Source organism: Petromyzon marinus, chromosome 19 (genome assembly GCF_048934315.1).
Source record: "Petromyzon marinus isolate PM22_M1 ecotype Great Lakes invasive population chromosome 19, UKy_Petmar_22M1.pri1.0, whole genome shotgun sequence".
In the NCBI taxonomy this organism is placed as follows: domain Eukaryota; kingdom Metazoa; phylum Chordata; class Hyperoartia; order Petromyzontiformes; family Petromyzontidae; genus Petromyzon; species Petromyzon marinus.
In genome coordinates, this window is record NC_133685.1 from 4,021,742 (window position 1) to 4,046,798 (window position 25,057).

The 25,057-nt window shown below is 55.7% G+C and overlaps 1 protein-coding gene across 1 annotated transcript in view; it reads right to left on the reverse strand.

The window, feature by feature from the left end:
* Nucleotides 1–1,971: 1,971 nt before the first annotated feature.
* The window catches only part of LOC116943788 (receptor-type tyrosine-protein phosphatase N2-like), a 280,344-nt gene continuing 257,258 nt past the window's right edge, over nt 1,972–25,057 (reverse strand). Inside the window, exons 10-20 of the mRNA XM_076067957.1 lie at nt 24,640–24,888; nt 23,342–23,587; nt 19,296–19,443; nt 17,493–17,566; nt 15,739–15,816; nt 14,094–14,213; nt 13,767–13,933; nt 11,483–11,536; nt 10,563–10,627; nt 5,268–5,341; nt 1,972–4,061 (exon numbers count right to left, since the gene is read on the reverse strand). Of these exons, the coding sequence (XP_075924072.1) occupies nt 3,990–4,061; nt 5,268–5,341; nt 10,563–10,627; nt 11,483–11,536; nt 13,767–13,933; nt 14,094–14,213; nt 15,739–15,816; nt 17,493–17,566; nt 19,296–19,443; nt 23,342–23,587; nt 24,640–24,888 (1,347 nt within the window). The 3' untranslated portion in view covers nt 1,972–3,989. The remainder of the gene's footprint in view (nt 4,062–5,267; nt 5,342–10,562; nt 10,628–11,482; nt 11,537–13,766; nt 13,934–14,093; nt 14,214–15,738; nt 15,817–17,492; nt 17,567–19,295; nt 19,444–23,341; nt 23,588–24,639; nt 24,889–25,057) is intronic.

A 25,057-nucleotide genomic window follows, 5' to 3' on the forward strand; every position in this document is an offset into this window, starting at 1 on the left:
TTGTTTGGTACACAGTAGTAAAATAGATTCGTATTTAGTTTACTAAAATACAGTATATAATTACACGAGTGAAGTAAAACGCCGCGGATAAATGCACAGGGCATCTCCGTTCGCCGTCGAAAACTAATAATCATAATAATAGCAACCGTTTTGAACCGCAATAGAGGAACCCATGCGTTGGGGGGGAACGAATGAACAGAAGACGATTTGGCGACTGTCAAGCGGACTCGGTCGATAAGCTGCATCGATGCGCGCAAGTGAACAAATTCAAACGCGGGTGAGGGCGTTGGCGCGATGCATCATCATCGTCTCTCTCTATTTATTCCTCTTCGCTCATTGCTTCTTCTTTTTTTTGTTCCACGCAAATTGTCACGAGTCAAATTAGCCTTGCCAAAAAAAGTTACGCTCGGTCCATCGGCAGGTGGGACTCGGCCGGGGGTAAAAGCCTGGGTTGCTCCCCGCCGCTCTCGCGAGACGTTTGCGCCGGTGTGGAAGCTTAGGCCAAGATACCTCTCGAAGGGCGGAGGTGGGGGGGGGCTCTCTCGATCTCCCTCTAGTGGAGGCCGTTGCGCCAACAGCGGCGTGAGCGGGCATTTGCAGGGTCGCTCCTTTCACCTATTTCTTTTGTACCATTTATAAAAAAAGTTGTCTTTACCAGCATTCAGGTACAGGGGGATAGGGGGTGGGGCGGAATTTTTTTTTTCATTATCCACAGCAGTTGGCAAGCACAATTCAACAATTAACATTACCAGTCACACCTGTAATGGGGGGGGGGGGGGGGGGGCTCTATGTTGCAACACCTACGCAGCCGCACGCCCTCCAGTTTGGTGCGCGTGGCTCTGGGCCTCGTCCCGACGCAAAAGCTCGTGCGCATCCATCGCTGCACCGAAACGCAAGCCCTCCCCCCGCTCCCGTCCCCCCCTCCCGGCTCCTCCTCCCCCTCCGGACAAATGTAGAGTACGACGCTGTACGTCACGGGTCTGGGCGAGTCCCGGCGACCCGGGGCGAGAACTGAGAGTGGACGGCGACGGAAAGCCGTCGTCATCGTGTGGGTGGGGGTGGGGGGGGGCAAGGTCGCGGAGGTCGCCGCTTCGGATCAACTGTGCAGCGGCTGCGGCAGCTGGTGACGGGGGAGGGGGGGGTCTATGGGGAGCATTGGTGGTGGTGCTGGTGGTGGTGGTGGCAGTGACTGCGGATTTCGCCTTGACGGTGACATCTTGATCATATTTCGTGCGATTGGGGGGTGGCGGGGGAGGGTAGTTCTGGTGTGGAGGGAGGGACGGAAGAGCCTATTGTTTGTGTCTTGTCCGTGAAAACAACTCCCTCCTAAGCTGGACCGCACTGTGACTCGTGAAGCGATGCAGAGAATTGGACCGGACAAAACTGGAAAGTTTATATCCCGTTTCCAGGAGGCTTCTTTGCAATTCGTGGCAAGTCGCCCGATTTGAAGCTGCTTGTTTGTTGTGATCGCCGGCGGAAAGCGTCACGGCACTCAAAGTGTCGAATGGTGTGGGCCTGCTCTGCAAACGCGACCGGTGAGCTCAAGTAGCTAACAAATTGGCACGTTTTGTTTACGGGACAAACCTTACTTGATTGGCCCTGTCGGGTGGGCGGTGGGTGAACGACACATTTATAATTTACGCGATGTCACCCAAGGAAAAAAACTTTTGTGATGAATAAGAGTGGTCGCGAAAATCCACGTGTTAAACCGAGCAAAGCAAGATGTAGCACCCCAAGCAGCTCAAGTCGGGGCCCCAGATGCACAAACAACACTTGGAAGTGCATCAAAAACATCAGCTGAAATTCAGATCCTAAATAAATACAACCGGCCCGAGTTAATCTCACCTCTCACCTCACTATATTTTAGTCTACTGCTCTCTCATCTCGCCACATCGCGTCAAATCTCTCGTCGACGTCTCGTCTACCAATCTCCTCCCCCCTCCCCCCCCCCGCCACCCCTCCCTCCCAGCCCCCCAAAAACGCTCGCCGAGTGACATCGGCGAACGTGTGATGTGACGTCGAGTGAGATTGGCGAGCGTGTGATGTGACGCCCAGTGAGATTGGCGAGCGCGTGATGTGACGCTGAGTGAGATTGGCGAGCGTGTGATGTGACGCCGTGTGAGATTGGCGAGCGTGTGATGTGACGCCGTGTGAGATTGGCGAGCGCGTGATGTGACGCCGAGTGGGATCGGCGAGCGTGTGATGTGACGCCGTGTGAGATTGGCGAGCGTGTGATGTGACGCCGAGTGAGATTGGCGAGCGTGTGATGTGACGCCGAGTGGGATTGGCGAGCGTGTGATGTGACGCCGAGTGGGATCGGCGAGCGTGTGATGTGACGTCAAGTGGGATTGGCGAGCGTGTGATGTGACGTCGAGTGAGATTGGCGAGCGTGTGATGTGACGCCGAGTGAGATTGGCGAGCGTGTGATGTGACGTCAAGTGGGATTGGCGAGCGTGTGATGTGACGCCGAATGAGATTGGCGAGCGTGTGATGTGACGCCGAGTGACATCGGCGAGCATGTGATGTGACGCTGAGTGAGATTGGCGAGCGTGTGATGTGACACCGAGTGAGATTGGCGAGCGTGTGATGTGACGCCGAGTGAGATTGGCGAGCGTGTGATGTGACGCCGAGTGACATCGGCGAGCATGTGATGTGACGCTGAGTGAGATTGGCGAGCGTGTGATGTGACACCGAGTGAGATTGGCGAGCGTGTGATGTGACGCCGTGTGAGATTGGCGAGCGTGTGATGTGACGCCGAGTGAGATTGGCGAGCGTGTGATGTGATGCCGAGTGAGATTGGCGAGCGCGTGATGTGACACCGAGTGAGATTGGCGAGCGTGTGATGTGACGTCGAGTGAGATTGGCGAGCGTGTGATGTGACGCCGAGTGGGATTGGCGAGCGTGTGATGTGACGCCGAGTGGGATCGGCGAGCGTGTGATGTGACGTCAAGTGGGATTGGCGAGCGTGTGATGTGACGTCGAGTGAGATTGGCGAGCGTGTGATGTGACGCCGAGTGAGATTGGCGAGCGTGTGATGTGACGTCAAGTGGGATTGGCGAGCGTGTGATGTGACGCCGAATGAGATTGGCGAGCGTGTGATGTGACGCCGAGTGAGATTGGCGAGCGTGTGATGTGACACCGAGTGAGATTGGCGAGCGTGTGATGTGACGCCCAGTGAGATTGGCGAGCGTGTGATGTGACGCCGAGTGAGATTGGCGAGCGTGTGATGTGATGCCGAGTGAGATTGGCGAGCGCGTGATGTGACACCGAGTGAGATTGGCGAGCGTGTGATGTGATGCCGAGTTAGATTGGCGAGCGTGTGATGTGACACCGAGTGAGATTGGCGAGCGTGTGATGTGACGCCCAGTGAGATTGGCGAGCGTGTGATGTGACGCCCAGTGAGATTGGCGAGCGTGTGATGTGACGCCGAGTGAGATCAGCGAGCGTGTGATGTGACGTCGAGTGAGATTGGCGAGCGTGTGATGTGACACCAAGTGAGATTGGCGAGTGTGTGATGTGACGCCGTGTGAGATTGGCGAGCGTGTGATGTGACGCCGAATGAGATTGGCGAGTGTGTGATGTGACGCCGTGTGAGATTGGCGAGCGTGTGATGTGACGCCGTGTGAGATTGGCGAGCGTGTGATGTGACGCCGAGTGAGATTGGCGAGCATGTGATGCGACGCTGAGTGAGATTGGCGAGCGTGTGATGTGATGCCGAGTGAGATTGGCGAGCGTGTGATGTGACGTCGAGTGACATCGGCGAGCGTGTGATGCGACGCTGAGTGAGATTGGCGAGCGTGTGATGTGACGCCGAGTGAGATTGACGAGCGTGTGATGTGATGCCGTGGCAGCAGCAGCGTGCGGCAGCGGCTGCTGTCTCCTCTTTTTTGTTGTTTCGCTGCCTTCCGCGCCTGTCCCCGGCCCGAAGGCCGTGGATCGCCTGGGCGGCGACAGCGGCCGCTCTCTGTCCAAGGCAGCCGCTGGCACCGTCACTTCTGCAGGGACCTGAGAATCGCGTTCACCTCCTCGGCCACGGCAGTGAGCGCGAAGGCGAACTGCTCCTGGAACACGCGCAGACGCACGGGATCGTTCGCGATTCATCGTCCGAGTCCTCATCGGCCATGATCCATTCCGCCGCTGGATGAAGGCCTACCCAAGTGTCCGTCATCGCGTCGTCGTCGTCATCATTGATTGTTCGTGCCGTGCCTCCCCTTGCGGTACAAGTCGAGGAGCAATGAACAAATGGGATGTTGTAGATGATCATTGCACGCACGCAGCAGCATCCAATCACAATTAACCACCTTCAAGCAGCAGCTCAAGGCTCTCACCACGTTCAGGCTCTCACCCTGTTCATGCCGTCACCCGTTCAGGCCGTTGTCACCCTTTCAGGCCGTCACCTGTCCAGGCCGTCACCCGTCCAGGTTGTTGTACGAACATTGTGTCCAATTCGCCAAATATGTGCACGCGGTATGAATCGTCTTTATTTATTAGCAGCAGTAGTAGTAAGAAAAATTATTGAAGCTTAAATTACAATGCTCAGAAAGAATTCTGTGAAAGCGAAATAACTTCACGGTGCTGGTTGGCATAGTTGTTTTGGGGGGAGGCGGGGGGGGGGGAGGCGGGGGGGGGGTGGAGGGCCCATGACCAATTCAGATACGTAACTCTATGGCTCTCTGTGTAAATTGATGGCTTTTTGCGTAACTCTATGGCTCTCTGTATAGCTCTATGGCTCTCTGTGTAACTCTATGGCTCTCTGTGTAACTCTATGCAACTGCGATCTCCTGCAACTGCCGTTGCCTCCTACCCTGCTGGGCTGTGGTCGTCTTTGTAACGGAGCTGCTTTAGCTCGGCGTGGGGTCTCATGAGCCGCAATAACGAAGCCGCGACTCTTGAGATTGGAACGATCCGGTGGGCGGTGAGAAGGAAGTGGGGAGCATTTCACTCTCAGTGGCCACCACCACAACCACCAGAATCACGACAGCACCTTCATCTCTGTATGGGTAATCCTCACTCCCGGGTCCCATTGTATGTACGTACTTTGAACTTCTTTCGCACCGGACGTAGCCAACCGTGCTGATCGGAGGTGCGGGGGAAGCACAAGAAACTATAAAGAAAGGAAGCAGTTCTAAAGAAACGAGCTTTGTAGATTTAAAAGTGTACAGATCCCCAGCGGCTCCCTAATTATCGGAAGGGCGTTCCAGACGGCCGCGGAAGCGCATTCGAAAGCTCCGTGTTGTGGTGCGCAATGAGCGCAACCGCTGTACTACCTTGGTTTCGACCATCCTTGGCCGCTGGTCTCGGACGTGCTCCAGGGATGCGGCGATGTCAATCTCCTTTGTTCCTGCAGCGACAAAGAAGGCGAGAGGATGGGCGCAACGAGCACGACGGTCAAAGTCTCGGCAGTGCGGGGTGACGGGCAGTGCCGGATTAAGCTAGGTGCGGTGCCTGTAGCATGATGTTATAAAGGGGCCCTAATTTAAAAAAAAAAAAACGTAAATATTGAAACGCATTTTTTAACTTGCACAGTAAAGTAATTGTATATTTTAATTTGCTACACAGCTCAGATAATGCGACAAATCGCCAACCTTAAACGTCCAGTCGTTCGTAAAAGTCGAAGGCGGTATAGTACTGTAGTGACAGAGCAAGTGCAGAATCACTGAACCGGAATTGATAGCTTGAAAGCGTTTAGCGCGGGGCCCTTGAAAGTGCGGGGCCCATAGCATGTGTAGCTACCTTTGCTACTGAGATAATCCGGCACTGGCGACGGGGTGGGGGGGGGGCGGGGGGGGGGGGCTCTCCGCCGCATTAGACGGTGCAGGGGGCGCACGTTCGGCTAAACGACGACTTTGTGTCGCCGTCAAACCGCTTCTGAGCGATCGCTTCAAGCGACCCTGAGGCCACACGAGAGGGGCCCTGCTGCACCACGCCCCCACCACGTGGCGATCAAAGGTGAAAATGTGTTTTTTTTTTACCCCTTTCTCTTTTTTCGAAGCAAGAATATGGCCCAAATCAAGAAAACAACCAAAATGTTGTAACGTTTTGGTTGTCATCGGACACCGTTCCTCGTCCACCAAGAACCTACTCCCGTTTTAGTTGAGGGCGGCTAAAACCCGATTTTCTTTGAAGCCAGGGAAATCTCAGTGGTTACCGGCTGCGATACCTCTAACCGCCCCCCCCCCCTCTCCGCTTCTCCCCCTAGCCACCCCTTACCACCCTCGGCAAGCCCTGCGTTTCAAGAGAAGAGGGCTTTCATTCTGGCGGTGACGTGCGGCGTGCCGCTTTGACCGCCCACCAATCGAAAATTGAATCGCGATTTGAAAGGTGCGCCCTCGTCTTTGAAGGGAGAGCACAAAGCGCCGCGCCGCTTGCCGCGCGTGTGAAGCGTGCTGCGCTTGCTGCGCTTGCTGCACTGACCCGAGCGCTCGGTCCGAGCCACGGCACCGCCTCGCGTCCTTTTTTCATCTCGAGGGCCGCGTCATTTTAAACGCTCTCGGGGCGTGCGTAGCGCACGGGTTTTTAAATGAAGATGTACATTTTATTTTATTTTTCTTCCTTTGCTTACACTGGGAGCTCCCCACTCGCACGCCCTAACCCGCCCGCGCGTGGTAGCACTGACGCGGTGGTGGTGGATAATATGCGGTGGCGGACGCGCCGATAAATTGCGTCTGGTGGTCCGGCAGCACTTTCAACGGGACCTGTGACACCCCCCCCCCCCACCCCCTGCTCGTAATGCGGGGTCCACACAATGTGCTTACTGGGCCTTACTTACACGGCCCTCGATATCGCCGCTCGTTCATAAGCCACTGCTGTCCTCAACTCGACGGATCCGTGTTTTACATTTTAAGAAATACATTAATAAGAAGGTAAAAGTCCCCAAGTTTGTCCACTTGAAGAAAATAACGTTTCAATCCTTGAGCCTACTACTTGTCTACCAGACAATAGGCTGGCTGCTGAGAACAACACGGTTAAAACTATCCCGGAATTTGCTTGCTTTAACACATTCTGTTCGTATATAAATGTGTGCGTGGGGAGCGGTTAGCGCGCTGCGCTACGAACCTGGCGACCAGAGTTCCATTCCCGCTCACGGCCAACACCGGCGACGATTATCCGAATCGGTAATCGACCTCCCCTAGGTCGATTCGGCGTTAATTGAGTACCTGGTGCGGTGTGTAAACATAGCCACTGGGGAGACAAAGGCGGTCGGGCGTGGTGCTGGCCACCCACCCCCTCGTGTGCCGTGCCGGCCTTCATAGGTGCTCGCTAACAGCACCTGCCCCTACAGTCTGTTACAGGCTATACGGGGGATATTTGTATTTGTGTGTACACAAAGATCCCCTAATCGACTTAGGGGGTGGGTGGCCAACACCACGCCCGGCTGCCTTTGTCTCCCTAGTGGTTTTGTTTACACATTGTACCAGGTACTCATTTGAGGCTGAGTCGACCTAGGGGAGGCCCAAGAACCGGTTCAGATAATCATCACTGGTGTTAGCCGTGAGCAGGAATCAAACCCGGGTCACCAGGTTCGTAGCGCAACGCGCTAACCGCTACACCACCGCTCCCAATAACACATACGCACACGGACACACACACATATATATGAAAGTTTGCTGTTGTACAAAGTGATGTTGTCTATTGACCGCTCGGTGGCTCGAAGTTCAAAGCACTAGAGCCGGCACCATTGAGAAAAAGCTGGGGTTTGACCCACGATGAAACCGGGGCTCTCTCAAGCGCGGCGAGTTGGAGTTGATGGTCTCAGCCCGGAAACTGACTGGAGACAAAAGCAAACACAAAACTGTTTTTCACTTTGTGCAGCCAAACTTCACTTTCATGTTAAGCAGCTGCAGGGTTAAACGCTTTGTCGTCGTCCTCGTTGTTGTTGTTGTTGTTGTTTGCCCGCCCCCAATCGATACGGAGTCATTATCAAACCGGGGGGCGGGGGGGGGGGTCTCACTCCATCTCACCCTCCTGCATCATTATTACACCCGGGGCCTAGTACGTCAATCGCCTGCCGTGTGTGTGTGTAGATCTCGTTATGTATGACCCTGCCGTGTGTGTGTAGATCTCGTTATGTATGACCCTGCCGTGTGTGTAGATCTCGTTATGGATGACCCTGCCGTGTGTGTGTGTGTGTAGATCTCGTTATGTATGACCCTGCCGTGTGTGTGTGTAGATCTCGTTATGTATGACCCTGCCGTGTGTGTGTGTAGATCTCGTTATGGATGACCCTGCCGTGTGTGTGTGTAGATCTCGTTATGTATGACCCTGCCGTGTGTGTGTGTAGATCTCGTTATGGATGACCCTGCCGTGTGTGTGTGTAGATCTCGTTATGTATGACCCTGCCGTGTGTGTGTGTGTAGATCTCGTTATGGATGACCCTGCCGTGTGTGTGTGTAGCTCTCGTTATGTATGACCCTGCCGTGTGTGTGTGTAGATCTCGTTATGTATGACCCTGCCGTGTGTGTGTGTAGATCTCGTTATGTATGACCCTGCCGTGTGTGTGTATAGATCTCGTTATGTATGACCCTGCCGTGTGTGTGTGTAGATCTCGTTATGGATGACCCTGCCGTGTGTGTGTGTAGCTCTCGTTATGTATGACCCTGCCGTGTGTGTGTGTAGATCTCGTTATGGATGACCCTGCCGTGCGTGTGTGTAGATCACGTTATGTATGACCCTGCCGTGTGTGTAGCTCTCGTTATGTATGACCCTGACGTGTGTGTGTGTGTAGCTCTCGTTATGGATGACCCTGCCGTGTGTGTGTGTAGATCTCGTTATGGATGACCCTGCCGTGTGTGTGTGTAGATCTCGTTATGTATGACCCTGCCGTGTGTGTGTGTGTGTGTAGATCACGTTATGGATGACCCTGCCGTGTGTGTGTGTAGATCACGTTATGGATGACCCTGCCGTGTGTGTGTGTAGCTCTCGTTATGGATGACCCTGCCGTTGTGAACGCCCATCATTAAGCCGGAGCGTCCGTTCGTCGCGTGGGGGGCAGCCCCCATAACTTTTGGGACGTGGTTCAAACGCCTCGTTTTTTCTGCCGTCTGTCGAAATCCACGATTTAAGCCTCGTGTAACGCATCGCCGCAGTGGTTTGGAAGATAATCGAGGGTGTGTGTGTGTTCCTGCTGTTTGCTTGTTTCGATTTTTAGTCCCCACTCCTGCCCTGCCCCCCCTCTCCTCCACCCCCAGCACCTCCTGCGTATTGCTATGGATTGTGTGGAGATGTCTCAACCATGTTTCGAGCCGATATATTTTTTATAAATTGAAGAGAAAATAACCCCCCCCCCACACTCCATCTTACAATCGGGCCACTTAAATAAAAAATAAGATTACGCGTCGATGTACTCATTTAGAGAAGTTAGTCTTCGAATCTCTCTGTGTAACTCTATGTCTCCCTACATAACTCTATGGCTCTCTGTGCAACTCTGAGGCTCTCTGTGCAACTCTATGGCTCTCTGTGTAACTCTGAGGCTCTCTGTGCAACTCTATGGCTCTCTGTGTAACTGCGATCTCCTGCAACTGCTGCCACCTCCTACCCTGTTGGGCTGTGGTCGTCTTTATAACGGAACTGCTTTAGCTTGGCGTGGAGTCTCACGAGCTGCAATGAATGAAGCCCCGACTCTTGAGATTGGAATGATCGGGTGGGCGGTGACAAGGACGTGGGGAGCATTTCACTCTCAGTGACCACAACAATGAGAATCTTTATGACGGGCGTGGTCGATTAAAAAAAAAGCAGGTACTACTTTGTGAGTGAAGTCCACGATGGTTGTCATATAGATGGACTCGGACCCGCTTGCCGTAGAAATGGGGAATTTCCACCACCTGGCTGAGGGCTTCAAACAGGAGGTGAATGTCCACGGCTCACTTTGAAACGCAAAGTAAAAGCCCCAGGTCCAGGTGCGCACCCACAACCAAAAAAAACGCTTCTCGAGAATCTCACAAACATCGCCGCCTGCGATTGCTTTGTCCACGTCTAAGGACGTGGCTTTGGCCACGGCCCTTCCAGCATTATTGCCAGGATCGTTATCGACCAATCGCAGTTCGCAAATCTGCGGCGCGTGATGAATGACGCGTGTCGCTACACGTCGCCGAGCAGATCGACGTTTGACGGTGGGAGTCCGTGTCTCCGCTGGGGGCGAGTGGTGACGCAGCGGTTAGCGCTGCTCTAGGAACCCGGCGACCCGAGTTCAATTCCTGCTGATGGCCAACACCAAGTGACGATTGGCTGAACCGGTCCTGGACCCCTCCCCTAGGTCGACTCGGCCTCAAATGAGTACCTGGTGTGGCGTCTAAAAATCGGCACCTAGGAGACAAAGGCGGCCGGGCGTGGTGCTGTCCAACCAACCCCTCGTGTGCCGTTCGGGCCTTCGCAGGCGCTCGCGAACGGCGCTTGCCCCAACAGTCTTTGGCCTTGTGCCTCGACTGAGGGCAGCCGGTTGCGCAGCTGCTCGCAAACCGATTGCAAGAGACGTCCGCATGCGAGCGATTACCACCACCGCCACTGCCACCACCACCACCGTTGCCAAGGTGCCGTGGGCACCCTGCCCTCCCTCCCTGCCTCACCTTTAGTCATGCGGTTCAACACCATGTCGATCAGGATGTACGTTCCAGTCCGGCCAGAACCGTTGCTGCGGCAAAAAAAGAGACAGAGGGAGAGAGGAAGAAGAGGTGACGACGGGTTGCAGCGCAGTCTCTCGTCCGGGGGGCACGACCAAATGTCCGGCACCATCCCCCCCCTCCACCCTTGCTACTGAGAACGACGCAGCTTTGAATCTGAGAATTTGTGTGGCAGAAAACTGCGGGGTTTTTTTCCTTTTTAAATTCAGATCTTACCTTCGCAGAAATGAATCGTAAACGCTTTCAACGAAAGGCAGCTTTTACCTTTTGCCATTAAAAAAGAAAATCAAGTCGGTTAGCTCGTCAGACGTCTCGGACGTTTACTTCCCGAGTATAGCACATCGGAGCTCAGAAGCTCTTTTCTCCATGTGCGACCAGCCCTGTGCCGCAAGGGTTTTGCCAATGTTTACCGAGACGCTTATCAGCCTACTTTTTTCTCCTGCAATCTGCCGAGTAGGGATTGGAAAGGGGGGGGGGGGGGCAATAGCGAATTGTATCCATAAACGACGTTTTTTTGGGTCAAATGAATGTGTCATTAAACCCTCCACCACCCGACACACCCAATCAGTAAGGTTCGTCAGGTAAGCAGAACATGCCAACGCGTTACTAGTTCTGCACACCGGCTGGGTGTATGGAGAAAGAGGGGGGGGGCGGGGGGTGGGAACATTGGCGGGATAACTGGTCGCAGCGTAGTCTTGCCGCGCAGCGGCTGCTGTTTGTTTCCCCGCCGCATTGCACGACGGTCGCGAAAGTCTACGTGTGCTAAAGCAGACAGTTGCACGTATTCATTTCAGTATTCGCCTTCGATCGTCCGCCGCCAGTCCCCCCGGGATGAATGGCGCGCGGTGCTGCTCGCCGGGACGTACCTGCAGTGCATGACGACGGGACAGGATCGGCCCCGGTAGCACTTGTTAACTTTCCTTCAAGAGACAAGACGGACAGAAAGAGACGCTCAGCGAGCACGGTGCACACACACAAGCGGACAAAATAACGCCGCCTTCCCGCGTCTGGCCCCGCCGTGTACATTTAAAAAAAAAATATATAGATGTATATTTATAACAGGTCTCTTTTTATTTTTATAAATCCAATCAGCCACGTGGCCTTCGGGGAATGCATCACTTCAGCAGCATTGGGTTCATCAAAAGCAAAAAATGTGTTACCGGTCGACCTTGCTTCAACCATTGTCGGTGAGCTGCCAGATGTTTAAAGGCGAGAAACTGGTTTCGGCATTCGGTGTCTCATCAGCAGAGTCTAAACTAAACCAAACACATGTTTTTATTTTATCAGGTAAGGCCCACTCAGCTCTACTATAGCTCTTTTTCAGAAGCAACCTCACCACACGTGATACATTTGCTCACGTTTGTTCATGTCGAAATTTACAGCAGCCACATATTCTAAACGTGGAGGGAAAAACCGGAGGACCCGGAGGAAAAAAATAATCCACGTGACCACGGCGAGAACACGCAGACTCCAAATACACAGCAGGCGTCACGTTTGGGATCCAACCCACGACCTCCTGCATACCAGGCGAGGGAGGTAACATCCCGCCACCGCGGCGCCCCGTGTCAGCTCCGCTGGACCCAATGCTGGTGAACTGCCAGGCGTTGATGGGCAAGGAATCGATGTGGGTAATGAGTTCTGTTGGCGCATCGTGCTGCTGCACGTTGGTGACGATAGAGCGGCGCAGAGGTGAATTGTTGGCGGATAAAAAAAATTTAACTCGCAAAACGCCGCTTGGGCTGTGAGCCCGCAGTACAGGAAGCAGGTTTGGAAAACCCCGTCTGTGCAGACCGCTTAAGTGTCAGCTCCTCGGAGTCGTAAGTTGGCCGTGTCTGTTCATCACGCGACGACGGCATTCATTGGCCGCGTCGGGTGGCGGAGGGTGCACCACACACAATTCGCATACGCGGAGATCTGACCCTAAAGAATCGATTAAGAATCGTAACATTGGGTCACGAAAGCAGACGTGGGATAAATTAATTTAAATAAAACTGCTCATTAATTGCTCTCTCGCCTCTATCTCGTCTCCATCTCTCATCTCGCGACACCTTTAGTGTTCCCTACATGTCTCTTATCGTCCTACAACTCAACCTCCCGTCCCCATATCTCCTCCGTCGTCACCCATATTCGAGTTGTAAACCACAAGGGTAGGCGCCCCCTCCACAAACACAACGTACGCATCCGGTGCCTCCAATGGGGGTCTGCTCGACCACTCTGACTAAACCCTACATTGAGCTCGGAATCAGAATCTATATCCTGGAGAAATCCGTTGAGCTGTGAAGGGCAAATGCACTCGTATGGAAGCAAGCCGTCCCCCAGCTCTCTTGGCGTGCGAGGGGAGACGTCGCCTCTTGGGTTTTCTTCCTCCTCCTCCTCCTTTGGGCCATCAATTATCGGCCAGTCGATGCTTTGCTGGCAGGGCCCCAGGCCTCTGATGATCACTTTTGTGACTATGCAACTTCACACGTAAAACGAGTTGCAAATCACAAAAATGACATCAGCCGCCGGCACGTTTGCAGGCGTCGTCCGCCGCTCGACGCCGACGATGCAGCCGCCCCCACCCCACCACCCACCCCCCCCCCCCCCCCCCCGCAGTCACTGGAAGGGAATGTGACACGGTCGCGCGTCGTCGACGGAGACTTCGTAAAAGTGAGGCGCTCGGGAGGCCTCGGAGCATCGCACCACCGAGGTCCCTGGGTTCTCGAGTCACCAGGAGACTTTTGCCCCCCCCCCCCCGATTAAAGCGGGTTCTCTCTCGGGAGTTGCGAGTTGATGAACCTCTATGCGAGTCCGTAGATCTCTGCGCGAGTCTATGGGTCTCTATGCGAGACTATGGATCTATGTGCAAGTCTATAGGTCTCTGCGAGTCTATGAATCTCTATGCGAGTCCATGGATCTCTGCGTGAGTCTATGGGTCTCTATGCGAGTCTGCGGGTCTCGGTTTGATTCTTTAACGGGGCGCTTCCTCGCCATCTCAGAAGACCGTGAACGTCGTAGGCCTGAGGAGCCATTCTGTCCTGGACAGGGGGCTCCCGTGCAGCACACACGACACTGATCACACCGCGGTGAAGTATGGTCAACCGCCTTCCCCACACGATCACGATACTGGTGCTTTTGGGGGGATGGCGGGGGGGGGGGGCAAGGGGGGACCTGCGGAGGTCGAGGAGCGAGCGGGCGGAGGGCGGCACGCCGTGCTCGGGCCAGGTGAGGAAGTGGAACTGCGTGAGCGTGCGGGTTTCCCCCGTCTGGGTGTTCTTCAGGTAGAGGCTGCGCACCAGGAAATCGTCGCACCACACGTGCTCCGAAACGAGGTTCACCTGCGGGCGGCGGGAAGAGGTGGAGGGGGGGGTTGGGGGGGGATACGGGAGGGAGGGGATGGGGGAGTCGTCACCACCACTGTCGCTGTCAATCACCGTCACCACCGCTCACCACCAACATTGCTCACCACCACCACCGTGGCTGTGGCGACCCGCTCACCTCGTAGATGTGATAGAGACGGGAGCCGTCCTCGGGCCAGTAGCGGAAGCACTGCTCCGTCCCTTGCTCCTCCAGCGGAGAGAGCATCACGATCACCACACAGCTGCTCTCCCACACCATCTGCCACACCACAAACAGTAAACCATATTTAGTTTCAATGTGAAATCGCCTCCACTCAAGGGGGCTATCAAGACATTGCACCCTACAATAAAATTAAAAGACAATGCAGTGATGTTTAAGTGAAAGCCACGGGAAAAAAAGTCTTGCACTCCCATCCTAAAACGCACGTAGCGTGCTGGGCCACCGCCGGAAAGGCGTTCCCACATCCTCGGGCCAATGCTTGAGAAGGCCCCGACCCCTTACCCAGCGTCGAGCGCAAGAGCCGAGGCTGAGAGAGTAGTCGTTGGGTTTCAACCCCAGGCGTGTGACAGATCAGTCGGGCCCGCACGTACATTGGTCCAAGACCATGCAGAGCTCTATAGACCAGAATGGCCAACTTATACTGGATGCGAAAGCTTACTGGAAGCCAGCACAGACCAGCCACAACACCGTCGGTGCGCTCACACGCTTATTCTGCTTTTACAAACGAACACAAAACAACCTCTCCCCACAAGTTGATGGCAATCGTGCCATAGGCACAATAGGCTCAACTCAAACTAAACCATTTTTTTTATTTTACCAGGCAATGCACCGCCGAGCATTGTAGCTTTTTTTTCAGAAGCGACCTGGCTATTACAAATGATAGCTCAACGAAGTGGCTTATCACGTGGAAATGTACAGCAGCCAAATACTCTAAACGCACATTGATTCAAAATGTGGAAGGAAAAGCCAAACGACCCGGAGGAAAAACAATCCAATGCGACCACGGTGAGAGAGAGACACGCAAATTTTAAATATGCAAGAGGCGTCAAGATTGGGATCCAACCCGCAACCTCCTGCATACCGGGCGAGGTCGTGAACATCTTGCAACCCTGGACGCCTCGAGGAAATCTGGCAGCAGAAGCAGCAATGTTGTTCAAAAGCTCAATGCCAATGTCGAGGTCTAAGCCGGCCAAGGCCAAGAGGGCTTCGGGTGAGCCCCCGGGTCTGTCCAACCGATGTTTTAAATCCTCAAGCGCTGGAACTCGGCCGAATTTAAAGTGCGGAACAAAGAATTGAATTGAACGTGCGGTCATGGGTGACCGACCTGGCCGATGTCCATCGACTCCACCGCTCTGACACAGCCTCCACTCGCACTCTCAATGCCGCACCTCCGATGAGCACGGTTGGCTACGTACGGTACGTACGTACAGCAGCGGAGAGGAAAATAGCTCGCAGACTGCGTAACGCATTGAATCACGTCACGTGTCCATCGTAGTGCGTTAGGGCTACTATCATTAGCATAATTATCACACATTTTAATTGTTGATAACATCAACCTTTTACTTATAACGAGGCACGAGGCCGCCGAGACCACACGCAACCTTTTTGTTCCGCGATGTCGCCGCAAAACCTCGCAACTCTGCAAAATGACCGGCATGTCCCGGCGACGTTGCACGCCGGTGACGTCACGCGCCGGACAACGACGCCGATGTGCCCCCTCCCCGTTTCCCCCCCGCCGGGAAGCGGTCTGCGCGGAGCGACGACGCCGGGGTCGGCGACGAACCTGCCAAAAGTCCGCGACGGTCTCGGCCAGGGGGCTCTGCGCGGCGATGTATGCCGGGTTGCGGGGGTCGTGGTCCATCTGTCGGAATTGTTGAAGAGAAGAAGGAAATAAATTGTATACGCACATGCAGTAACTTCGCTTGTATACAAAGGGGATTACCAATTTGCAGCGCCTTTTGGCAAGGCGGCTCGGCCGTAGAGCGGGGGGGGGGGGGGGGGAGGGGGGCTCGCAAGCGGAAGTTGTTGCAAGTTCAACTACTGGTTTGGGGACGGGGGGCGGGAGATGGTGGTCGACTTGTGGGAGGGGGCGGCCTTCAGCACCGTCATAGGCATGTGGAATTTAGACCACCGAGTCTGGGCGGGTAAAAAGAAGTCGGCGAGCGCCGCCGGCTCAACGCTCGCCTGGGCAGAAATAAAAAGAGCCCACTTTTGACGCGAAATATACAGGCGCACGCAAAGATCCTCCGTATAGCCTTAGCGCCTATGAAGGCCGGCACGACACACGAGGGGGGATGGGTGGCCAACAGGGGCGGAGCCAGGATTTTGACTTTGGGGGGGCTGACTTCAATATTCTGAGATATCCAGTGTTTATGTTTTCCAATGGGCGCCACAAATGTATAAAACAAATTGTATTGGATTTGAACGCGGAGTTTATTAATAGGTCAGAGCCGCTGATGTGGCTGATAAGTTCGATAAGTTCGAAAGGCTGCCGCTCAAGCAGCCTGCAGGGCAGCACACAAGGTGGCAGCCTGCAGGGCAGCACAAGGTGGCAGCCTGCAGGGCAGCACAAGGTGGCAGCCTGCAGGGCAGCACAAGGTGGCAGCACAAGGTAGCAGCCTGCAGGGCAGCACAAGGTGGCAGCACGAGGTGGCAGCCTGCAGGGCAGCACGAGGTGGCAGCACAAGGTAGCAGCCTGCAGGGCAGCACAAGGTGGCAGCACAAGGTAGCAGCCTGCAGGGCAGCACAAGGTGGCAGCACAAGGTGGCAGCCTGCAGGGCAGCACAAGGTGGCAGCACAAGGTGGCAGCCTGCAGGGCAGCACGAGGTGGCAGCACAAGGTAGCAGCCTGCAGGGCAGCACGAGGTGGCAGCACAAGGTAGCAGCCTGCAGGGCAGCACAAGGTGGCAGCACAAGGTGGCAGCCTGCAGGGCAGCACAAGGTGGCAGCACAAGGTGGCAGCCTGCAGGGCAGCACGAGGTGGCAGCACAAGGTGGCAGCCTGCAGGGCAGCACAAGGTGGCAGCACAAGGTGGCAGCCTGCAGGGCAGCACGAGGTGGCAGCACAAGGTAGCAGCCTGCAGGGCAGCACAAGGTGGCAGCCTGCAGGGCAGTACAAGGTGGCAGCCAGCAGCATTTTGCAGCAGCCGGATATCCAGTTATCCCGATTACCGACTTTCCAAAAATTACAGGGGGGGCCGAGCCCCCCCCAGCCCCCCTATGGCTCCGCCCCTGGTGGCCAACACCACGCCCAACCGCCTTTGTCTCCCCAGTGGCGATGTTCACACACCGCATCAGGTACTCATTTGAGTTAATTTAGGGGAGGCCCAGGGCCAGTTCAGTTAATCGTCACTGTTGTTGGCCATTCGTTGAAATCAAACTTGGGTCGCCGTGCTAACCGTTGCGTTACCCACTCCTCACCGCTCCCCTCGCACTCACGCACACACACAAAACATAAATTCGCACATCAAAGTGCCACGTGCAAATTAAGCGCAATTATGAGCAAAACGTGATTATAGGTTTGTAAATGAGTCACTCACAATGGGGCTGGCATTGATATAATCTGAACCGGAGATGTTGCCTTCTGTCTTGAGAACGACCCTGGCATGGTCGTCTGTGGGTTTCAGAAAATTGCTTTTGGTTAAGTGAGCACGAGCGTGTCATTTATCTGTCATGTGAGAATACAGCTGGGCTTGTGTGGCAGCAGCAGCAGCAACAATAACAGGGGCAGCAGCAGCAGCCGCAGCAGCAGTCGCAATCCTATAAGTGGCAATCATCATCTTGTATAATAATAATAATAATAATGCCGCCATATATTTACCCATGAAAGCTTCCGCCAAGCCTTCAAAAGAGCTCCGTGTTTTGTTTCAGGATTGGTCCTGCCAAGTTCGAGAGCATTCCAAACGGCCGCAGAAGCACATCCGAGGGCACGCGCGATGAGAGTGACCCGTCTGTGTTCGACGGCGAACCATGCATGCGGTGCATGGTGCCACGAGGTGGCCAAATCACCGAACCTGAGCGACGTGCGGCTCTCGGGCAGTTACAAGTGCGACTCGAGAGAGGCTGAGATCATGTTTCGATAAAACGTCATTGGAAATGGAGGGGGGTGGCTGGGGGGGGGGGAAATGTGCGGAAGCGGCAGTGGCCGGGGGGGGGGGGTACTCGAACCTGCAAGAGGAGTGTACTACCAGGGCACTCCCGCAGATTTCTAACTGTCGATTTAATTTAATTGCAAAAGAAGAAAATCTGCGGAAGCCAGAGTGGCCCATGGTACTTAAACCTGAAAGTAGAGCCAGATGCGTTACAACCAGGGCACTCCCGCAGATTTTTAACCGTCGATATAATTTAATTTTAAAGAAGAAAATCTGCGGAAGCCAGAGTGGTCTGGGCTACTTGAGCATGACAGCGGAGCCAGACGTGAGCACACTCCCATGGCGCTCCTGAAAATGTACAAATTAAAATAACCACAGCCAACCGTGGGGACAAAACCCCACTGTGTATGAGTGAATAGAACCTGTTAGTGTATCTATGGAGGAGGCTCGTGAAGGACGCTCCTGATCAAGTGGAGGCAGTTGCCCTCTCAACAGCAATGCAGGACAGAGGAGCGACGCTCACAACAATGAGCGGAGCAACTTCGCAGAGTAGAGGGCACAGCTGCTGCACCTGCCAGTCCTCTAAGTCAGTCATCGCGAGGCACCTGGGTCTTTTGCACACAGCGTTGGTGTACGGTGCTTTTTGCAGGAATATTTTGCTGTTTTTTTTTCATGGATTTTCTGTTTGCACAGTCACACATAGTCACTTTAAGATGTTTTCCTTGTTCGTGTTTTTTTGTTTGTTGTGGTTGCACCCGATTCAAGAGCCGAATGGCTCACAGGGCTATACCAAAATAAATAAACTGAAACTGTCCTGTGACCTCTTGTCGGCGAGCCTTCGACACTTCCAAGTGCACCTGGCCTGGCACAGGCGCCGTGGTGACGTCACCGTAACTTCGTGGAAAAATGGCGAGTATTGGGTACTTAAACTTCTTTTTCCACTGTACAACTAAGCCGTGCCAGGGCCGTGCCGAGCCAGCGTGGCATGGCTCAAAATGTGCCGGGGGTTGATTTTCCATCCTGGCACCTGAGCGACGCCGCTGACATCGCACGCTGTGAACGAAGTCGCCCCGCGCGCAGACACGCCGAGCGCAGACGCGACGAGCGTGACGAACAAACGTAAACAACCCTGGCCCTGCTTTCCCCCACCCACCCCCCCCCACAATCATCCAGATACGCAAAAAAAAAATCGGCGGTCGAGAAGACGCCCGCGAACCGCGCGAGGCTCGCAGCGGCGCTTGCCGGACTCACAGGGCAGCACGTTGGAGTCGCGGTTCTTGGCGGCGTTGGGCGCCCGCTGGGCGACGGAGCGCGCGTTGGGCTCCGCCTGGTAGGCGCACAGCGCCACCCACTCGCGCTCCAGGCGGTGCCTGTTGCGCAGGTGGTCCTCCATGTACGACTGCGCACGGCCGCACAGACGCACGCACGCACGGACGCACGCGCGCAGACGAAGTCGTCCGCCGTGTAGCCTGCGGCAGACTTGGCGCGAGTGCTGTTAGCGAGCAGCACTTGTGATAGGCCGGGACGTGGGCGCACGAAGGGGTGGGTGGCCAACAACCACGCCCCGGCAGCCTTTGTCTCCCCAGTGGCGATGTTTGCACACGACACTGGGTAGCCGTTTGAGGCTGAGTCGACATAGGGGAGGCCCGCGACCGGTTCAGATAATCGTCACCGGTGTTGGCCGTGAGTGGGAATCGAACTCGGGTGGACGGGTTCGTAGCGCAGTGCGCTAACCGTTACGCTAACCGTTGCGCAAAGACACAGATCCCTCGTGTAGCCTTAACAGACTGTTGGGGCGAGTGCTGTTAGGGAGGTGGGTGGCCAGCACCACGCCCAACCGCCTTAATGTCCCGAGTGGCGATGTTTACACAACGCACCAAGTACTCATTTTGAGGCTGAGTCGACCTAGGGGGAGGCTCAGGACAGGTCCAGATAATCGTCTTTGTGCCCACGAGCTGGAATCGAACTCGGGCCGCCGGGTTCGTAGGGCGGAGAGCGAAACGCCACGCCACGAACCTCCACAAACGCGCGCACAAGCGACGAGAGATTTGTCAAGACGTGGTGCGTCTAGCTGCGCCCGTCAACGTGGCTCACGGTAACCATTTCAACTTGTGAGGCGCACAGTCTTCGTTCGCTATCGTCGAGAGAGAGAGAGAGAGAACGACTCGGAGGCGCCAGAAAGCACGGCCAAGCAGGGAGCGGCCGTGCGGTGAGCCTGCGCCGACCAACAATTGCCCAAACTCTGCGGTCCCCCTACACGTGAAGATTTTTTGGGTTTTTTGCGGCCACTTAATACAGCCCAAAGCGGGGAATAATAGAACGGCCTTTACTTGAGCGCACCGTTCTGACATAATCAACGCGTCGTTACTTTACATAACGCGACAGATCTCGCTCCAGCTTCTCTCGGATAGGGGGGGCGGGGGGGTTGAGGGTGAGGGGGGCCCCAGTAGTGCTGTGGGGGGGGGGGGGCATCATCACGGGATGGAGAGTGAACTTTGCCCGGCGCAAAGGGAAGGGGGACGTTTGGTGGTGCAGGGCCCAGCACCTGCAGTAGCGCCAGTACCGTCATGCGAACCCGTTGTGCGTGAAGCATTGTGGGCGAAAGGAGAACGTGATTGCCAGGTGCCCCCCCCCCCCCGCCCCGTCTCTTTCTTTTAAGCCGGGTGTGTTTTAAAATAAAAAAAATATATATATAGCCGGATAAATAAATATATGACTGCGGATTTGTATAGAAACTTCCAGTGAAAGCGTGCATTAAACTGCGTCTATTTAGTCAATAATAATTATTGGCTTTCCACACCAGTTATTATAATAACATTATCAAGCAGCGTATGTTTAAGCAAGCAAACGCTGGGACGGGACTTTGACTTAATTGGGCCTTCATCAGCAGAGTCCGGGCCCCGTGAACGAAATGGCGAAATAAATTTCCGCCGGCAAACATTGGCCTGGAAAACCCAAATCGGCAGATGGCCTTAACAAACTTCCTAATCGAACGCGGGCACATATAAAGGAGTTGTTGTTTGGCCATATTTCACCATTGCTGGTCAATATTGCTTAGTGAAGGCAGAGATTTTTTGGGGTGCGCCCGGGAACGGTTTATACATGAACTCGACACTGATGTTCGCCGTGGCTGGGAATTGAACTCGGATTCCGTCTGGGCTCGTAGCGCGGTATGCTCACCATCTCGCCGCCCCACGCATCGCTGCACTTCAAGTGCTCCCCACGAGTCGATGCCAACGTTACCCGATAATTATCACAATAACAACCCCCCCCCACCTTTGCTTTTATCAGCTCGCGTTGCCCATGCACCAAAGCTGTATACTCGTATTACCCACGCTCCAGCGTGCCGACAGCACCCGATTTACTCACAGCGGAGGTAAAGGCGCGGCCCTGCAATTCCTTGCTCACGCCACCACAACTGGCATAAGGGGCCTTCACCCTCGGTGGTTGCTTGGCCTCCTCTTCCACGTTGGGCCAGACACGCGAACAAGTTACCCCCGTACACTCGACAGCACCCATGCACGACTACACGAACGCTGCCCACGAGTTCTTGAATGTAATGAAATGCAAGCAGATGGAGACAAAGAGATGGATGAGAGGGGATTCGCGTGCAATGAAGGAGAACATTGAAGCAAAAAGGTTTGCGAGCGTAGGACTGGAGCAAGGTAACATGGCTAGCAAAGGACAAACGAAATAAGCAAACAATACGACTCCTTCAGAGGTGGACACGGGGCAGAGGTGGATACAGTGCAGAGGTAGACACGGGCATGAGGTGGACACGGGGCAGACGTGGACACGGGGATGAGGTGGACACAGGGCAAAGGTGGACAGGAGGAAGAGGTGGACACGGGGCAGAGGTGGACACGGGGCAGAGACACAGGACAGAGGTGGACACGGGGATGAGGTGGACACAGGGCAGAGGTGGAGGCAGGGCAGAGGCACAGGGCAGAGGTGGACACGGGGATGAGGTGGGCACGGGGATGAGGTGGGCACGGGGCAGAGGTGGAGGCGGGGCAGAGGCACAGGGCAGAGGTGGAGGCACAGCAAGGGAGGCGGTGGGGTTCGACAGCAGCTGCAGCTTGGACGGGGGGGGGGGGGTGGGAGCAATCGCGCGACGTGGCGACAAGGCGTTCGTCTTCTCGAATTTGCCCCCCCCCCACCACTTCCTGCACCACCACCTCCACCATCGCTGCCAAATTCATTTGTCCTGAAACGTAACAACAAGCTGAGGAAGGGGGGGGGGTGGTAGCGGGGGGGGGGGTGCCGTGTGACCCCCCCCCTGCTAATTGGGTTAGGAGCGAGAGCAGCACCCCCGGTGGCACGGTGGGGGGGGGGGGGTGGATGGGGGGGGGGGGGACCAACCACGCGTGTGAATGTTAATGGCTGCTGATATCAAATGGAGCGGGCAGATCTATACAGATTTGCCAAGCGCCGTCCGAGTCAAATGGGATTGAGCAGGAAATGAGGGGCGCGCTCGCGAACGCGGAGTGTGGTGGGGGGGGGGGGGGTTGGGGGCGGATGTGAGGAGAGGGGCGGGTGCTGTCATCGCCGCTCTGACAGCTCGACAATGAGTTTAGATTACAGGGGGCCTCGGGAGCCAAACACGCGACGGCGCGCCGACCTCTCGGGCACGCCACGCTGCGATGACAGGCGTCAATAAGGACGATTGTTTTCAGCCGCCCTTCCTCTGACGCCGCCCCCTGTCCCCCACAACTCCCCCCCCCCCCCCCCCCCTCTGGTTGTGGTCACGTAAAGGTCACGAACACTGCGTTTAATTACAGCCGCGACGGCGCGTACGGGCGGCTTTTGGGTAATTTTTCGACGAGAGAGAGAGAGAGAGACGCGGCGGGAGTTGGCGGAGAGGAGCGCGAGGTGGTACGGGGCGGCGGGGCGGGGTTGGTGGATCACGCGGCACAGACTCTCGTGCAACTCGCGAATCGCGGCCCCTCCCGCGCTTGGGCCGTGAGGCGACGCTCGGACATGCGGTCCGGCAAGCGCGATTAATCAGTCCGTGGCGGAGCCTTTTGGCCGCTGTCCGTGCCTCCGAGCGCGTGGCGAGGGTGGGTTTCTATCCGGCAGCTCTTGCTTTCCTCACGCGCGGATGCCAGACGCACCGACGTTGATCGACCTGGCCAAACATCCTGATGCTGGGAGGCCATGAAAGCCAAAAATCAGAGACGAAAACAACGACACGATGAACGGAAGCAAAGTGCCGAATAACCCATGTTTTTTCTGCTTCTTCTGATCGGAGGGAGGGAGGGAGGGAGGGAGCGAGCGAGGGGGCGAGGGATATTTACGAGGATCATGTGTCCCGTGGTGATGTCGAGGCTGGAGGACGCGGGCTCCTCGCTCCACGATGAGACGCTGCTCCTGGGCGAGGGGCTCAGGGCAGCGGCGGCGGTGACCCCGGCGACCCCGGCGACCCCCGGGTCGCTGTGCTGGGACGAGACGCTGCTGACGCGCGACACGTGCGCCGCCTGCGGCCGCAGCAGCGGCTCGGCGCGCTCGCACGAGCGGGACGCCACTCGCTGGCGGCACAGCTCCTGAGGAGAAGGGGCGGGCGCGGAGGAGGCGCGCGGGGGCAACACGGCCGTTGGCGCGGGTACACGGGCATCCGCGTGGGTCAGAAGAATCGGAATGGGAACGTTTATTTATGCTGGGCGAGTCCGATGGGCTCTGTAAAGGTATTCTTCACAGATGTCCAGCGTGGGCCACGGGGTCAGAACGTTAAAACAATACGGAAACGCGATAGGAGTGGAAAGCATAGGAAAGGTAAACAAATCACAAAAACATTTGACCAGGTTAAGCCCATTAAGCTCTTAGCTTATTTTTCATGGATGGTCAGTCATACGAGTATTCGGATGGACGGACAGCCGGATGGACACATGTACGGTTATATGGGCATGGTGGCGAGATGTTTACTACCTCGCCTGGTATGCAGGGGGTCGTGGGTTCTATCCCAACCCTGACGCCTGCTGTATATTTGGAGCTTACATGTCTCTCTCCCCGTGGTTGCATGGATTTTTCTCCAGGTCCTCTGGTTTTTCCCGCCACATTTAGAATCAATGTCATGCGTTTCAAGTATTTTGGCCGCTATAAATTTCCACGTGATATGCCACTTCATTGGGCTATCATTTGTGGCCAGGTCGCTTCTGATAAAAAAAAGCTATATAACTCAGTGGGCCTTACCTGGTAATATAGTTTGAGTTAGTTTTAATTTTTACAGACAGATGGGCGGTCAGATGGCCATATGAGCATTGGGATGGACGGGGCATTCAGACGGACGGATGGACGGAGGGATGGAGGGGCAGCGGGGACAGGTGTACGGACAGACAGGTGGTCAGTCGTCTGGGACGATTAGTGCGGTTGGCTACGTACGGTGCCAAAGAAGTTCAATGCACGTACACACAGATAGTCGTGGCAGGGACATTTAACCCGGGTTCTTCGCAACTAGCGCGGCCGGCTACGTGCGGCGCGAAAGAACTTCAACGCACGCGCACAGACAAACGTGGCAGGGTCATTGAACTCAACGCACACGTAACAGAACAGACGGGCGGCAGTGAGGGCCCCCCCCCCCCCCCCCCCCCCACCAAACCTGGTAGTCGGCGGTGGCGTGCGCGCCGGGCTCCGCGTCGAGGCTCGTGTACTCGGAGCGGCGCTTGGCCCGCGCGCCGCCCCAGACCCCGGCCGCGACTCCGGCGCCGCCGCTGCCTCGCGCGCAGTAGAACGCGGCGGAGGCGAGCAGCAGGCCGAGGACGCACGCCACAGAGAGCACGACGAGCGCCGCATAGCGGCCTCCGCCCTCGTCGTGGTCGTGCGGGGAGAAGCCCTCGGGGGCCGACTGCTGCTGGGCGGCAGAGTGAGGAGTGGGGTGGGGGGGGAAGAGGTAGAGGGCTGAGAAGGCTGCGAATGCACTCGGGCTCACTTGCGAGGCCGGCGCTCCCGAATCCCCGCTGCTACAGCGGTTACATCCTGTCCTGTTGTTGAGTGTTATTATGTTGAGCCGCTAGATG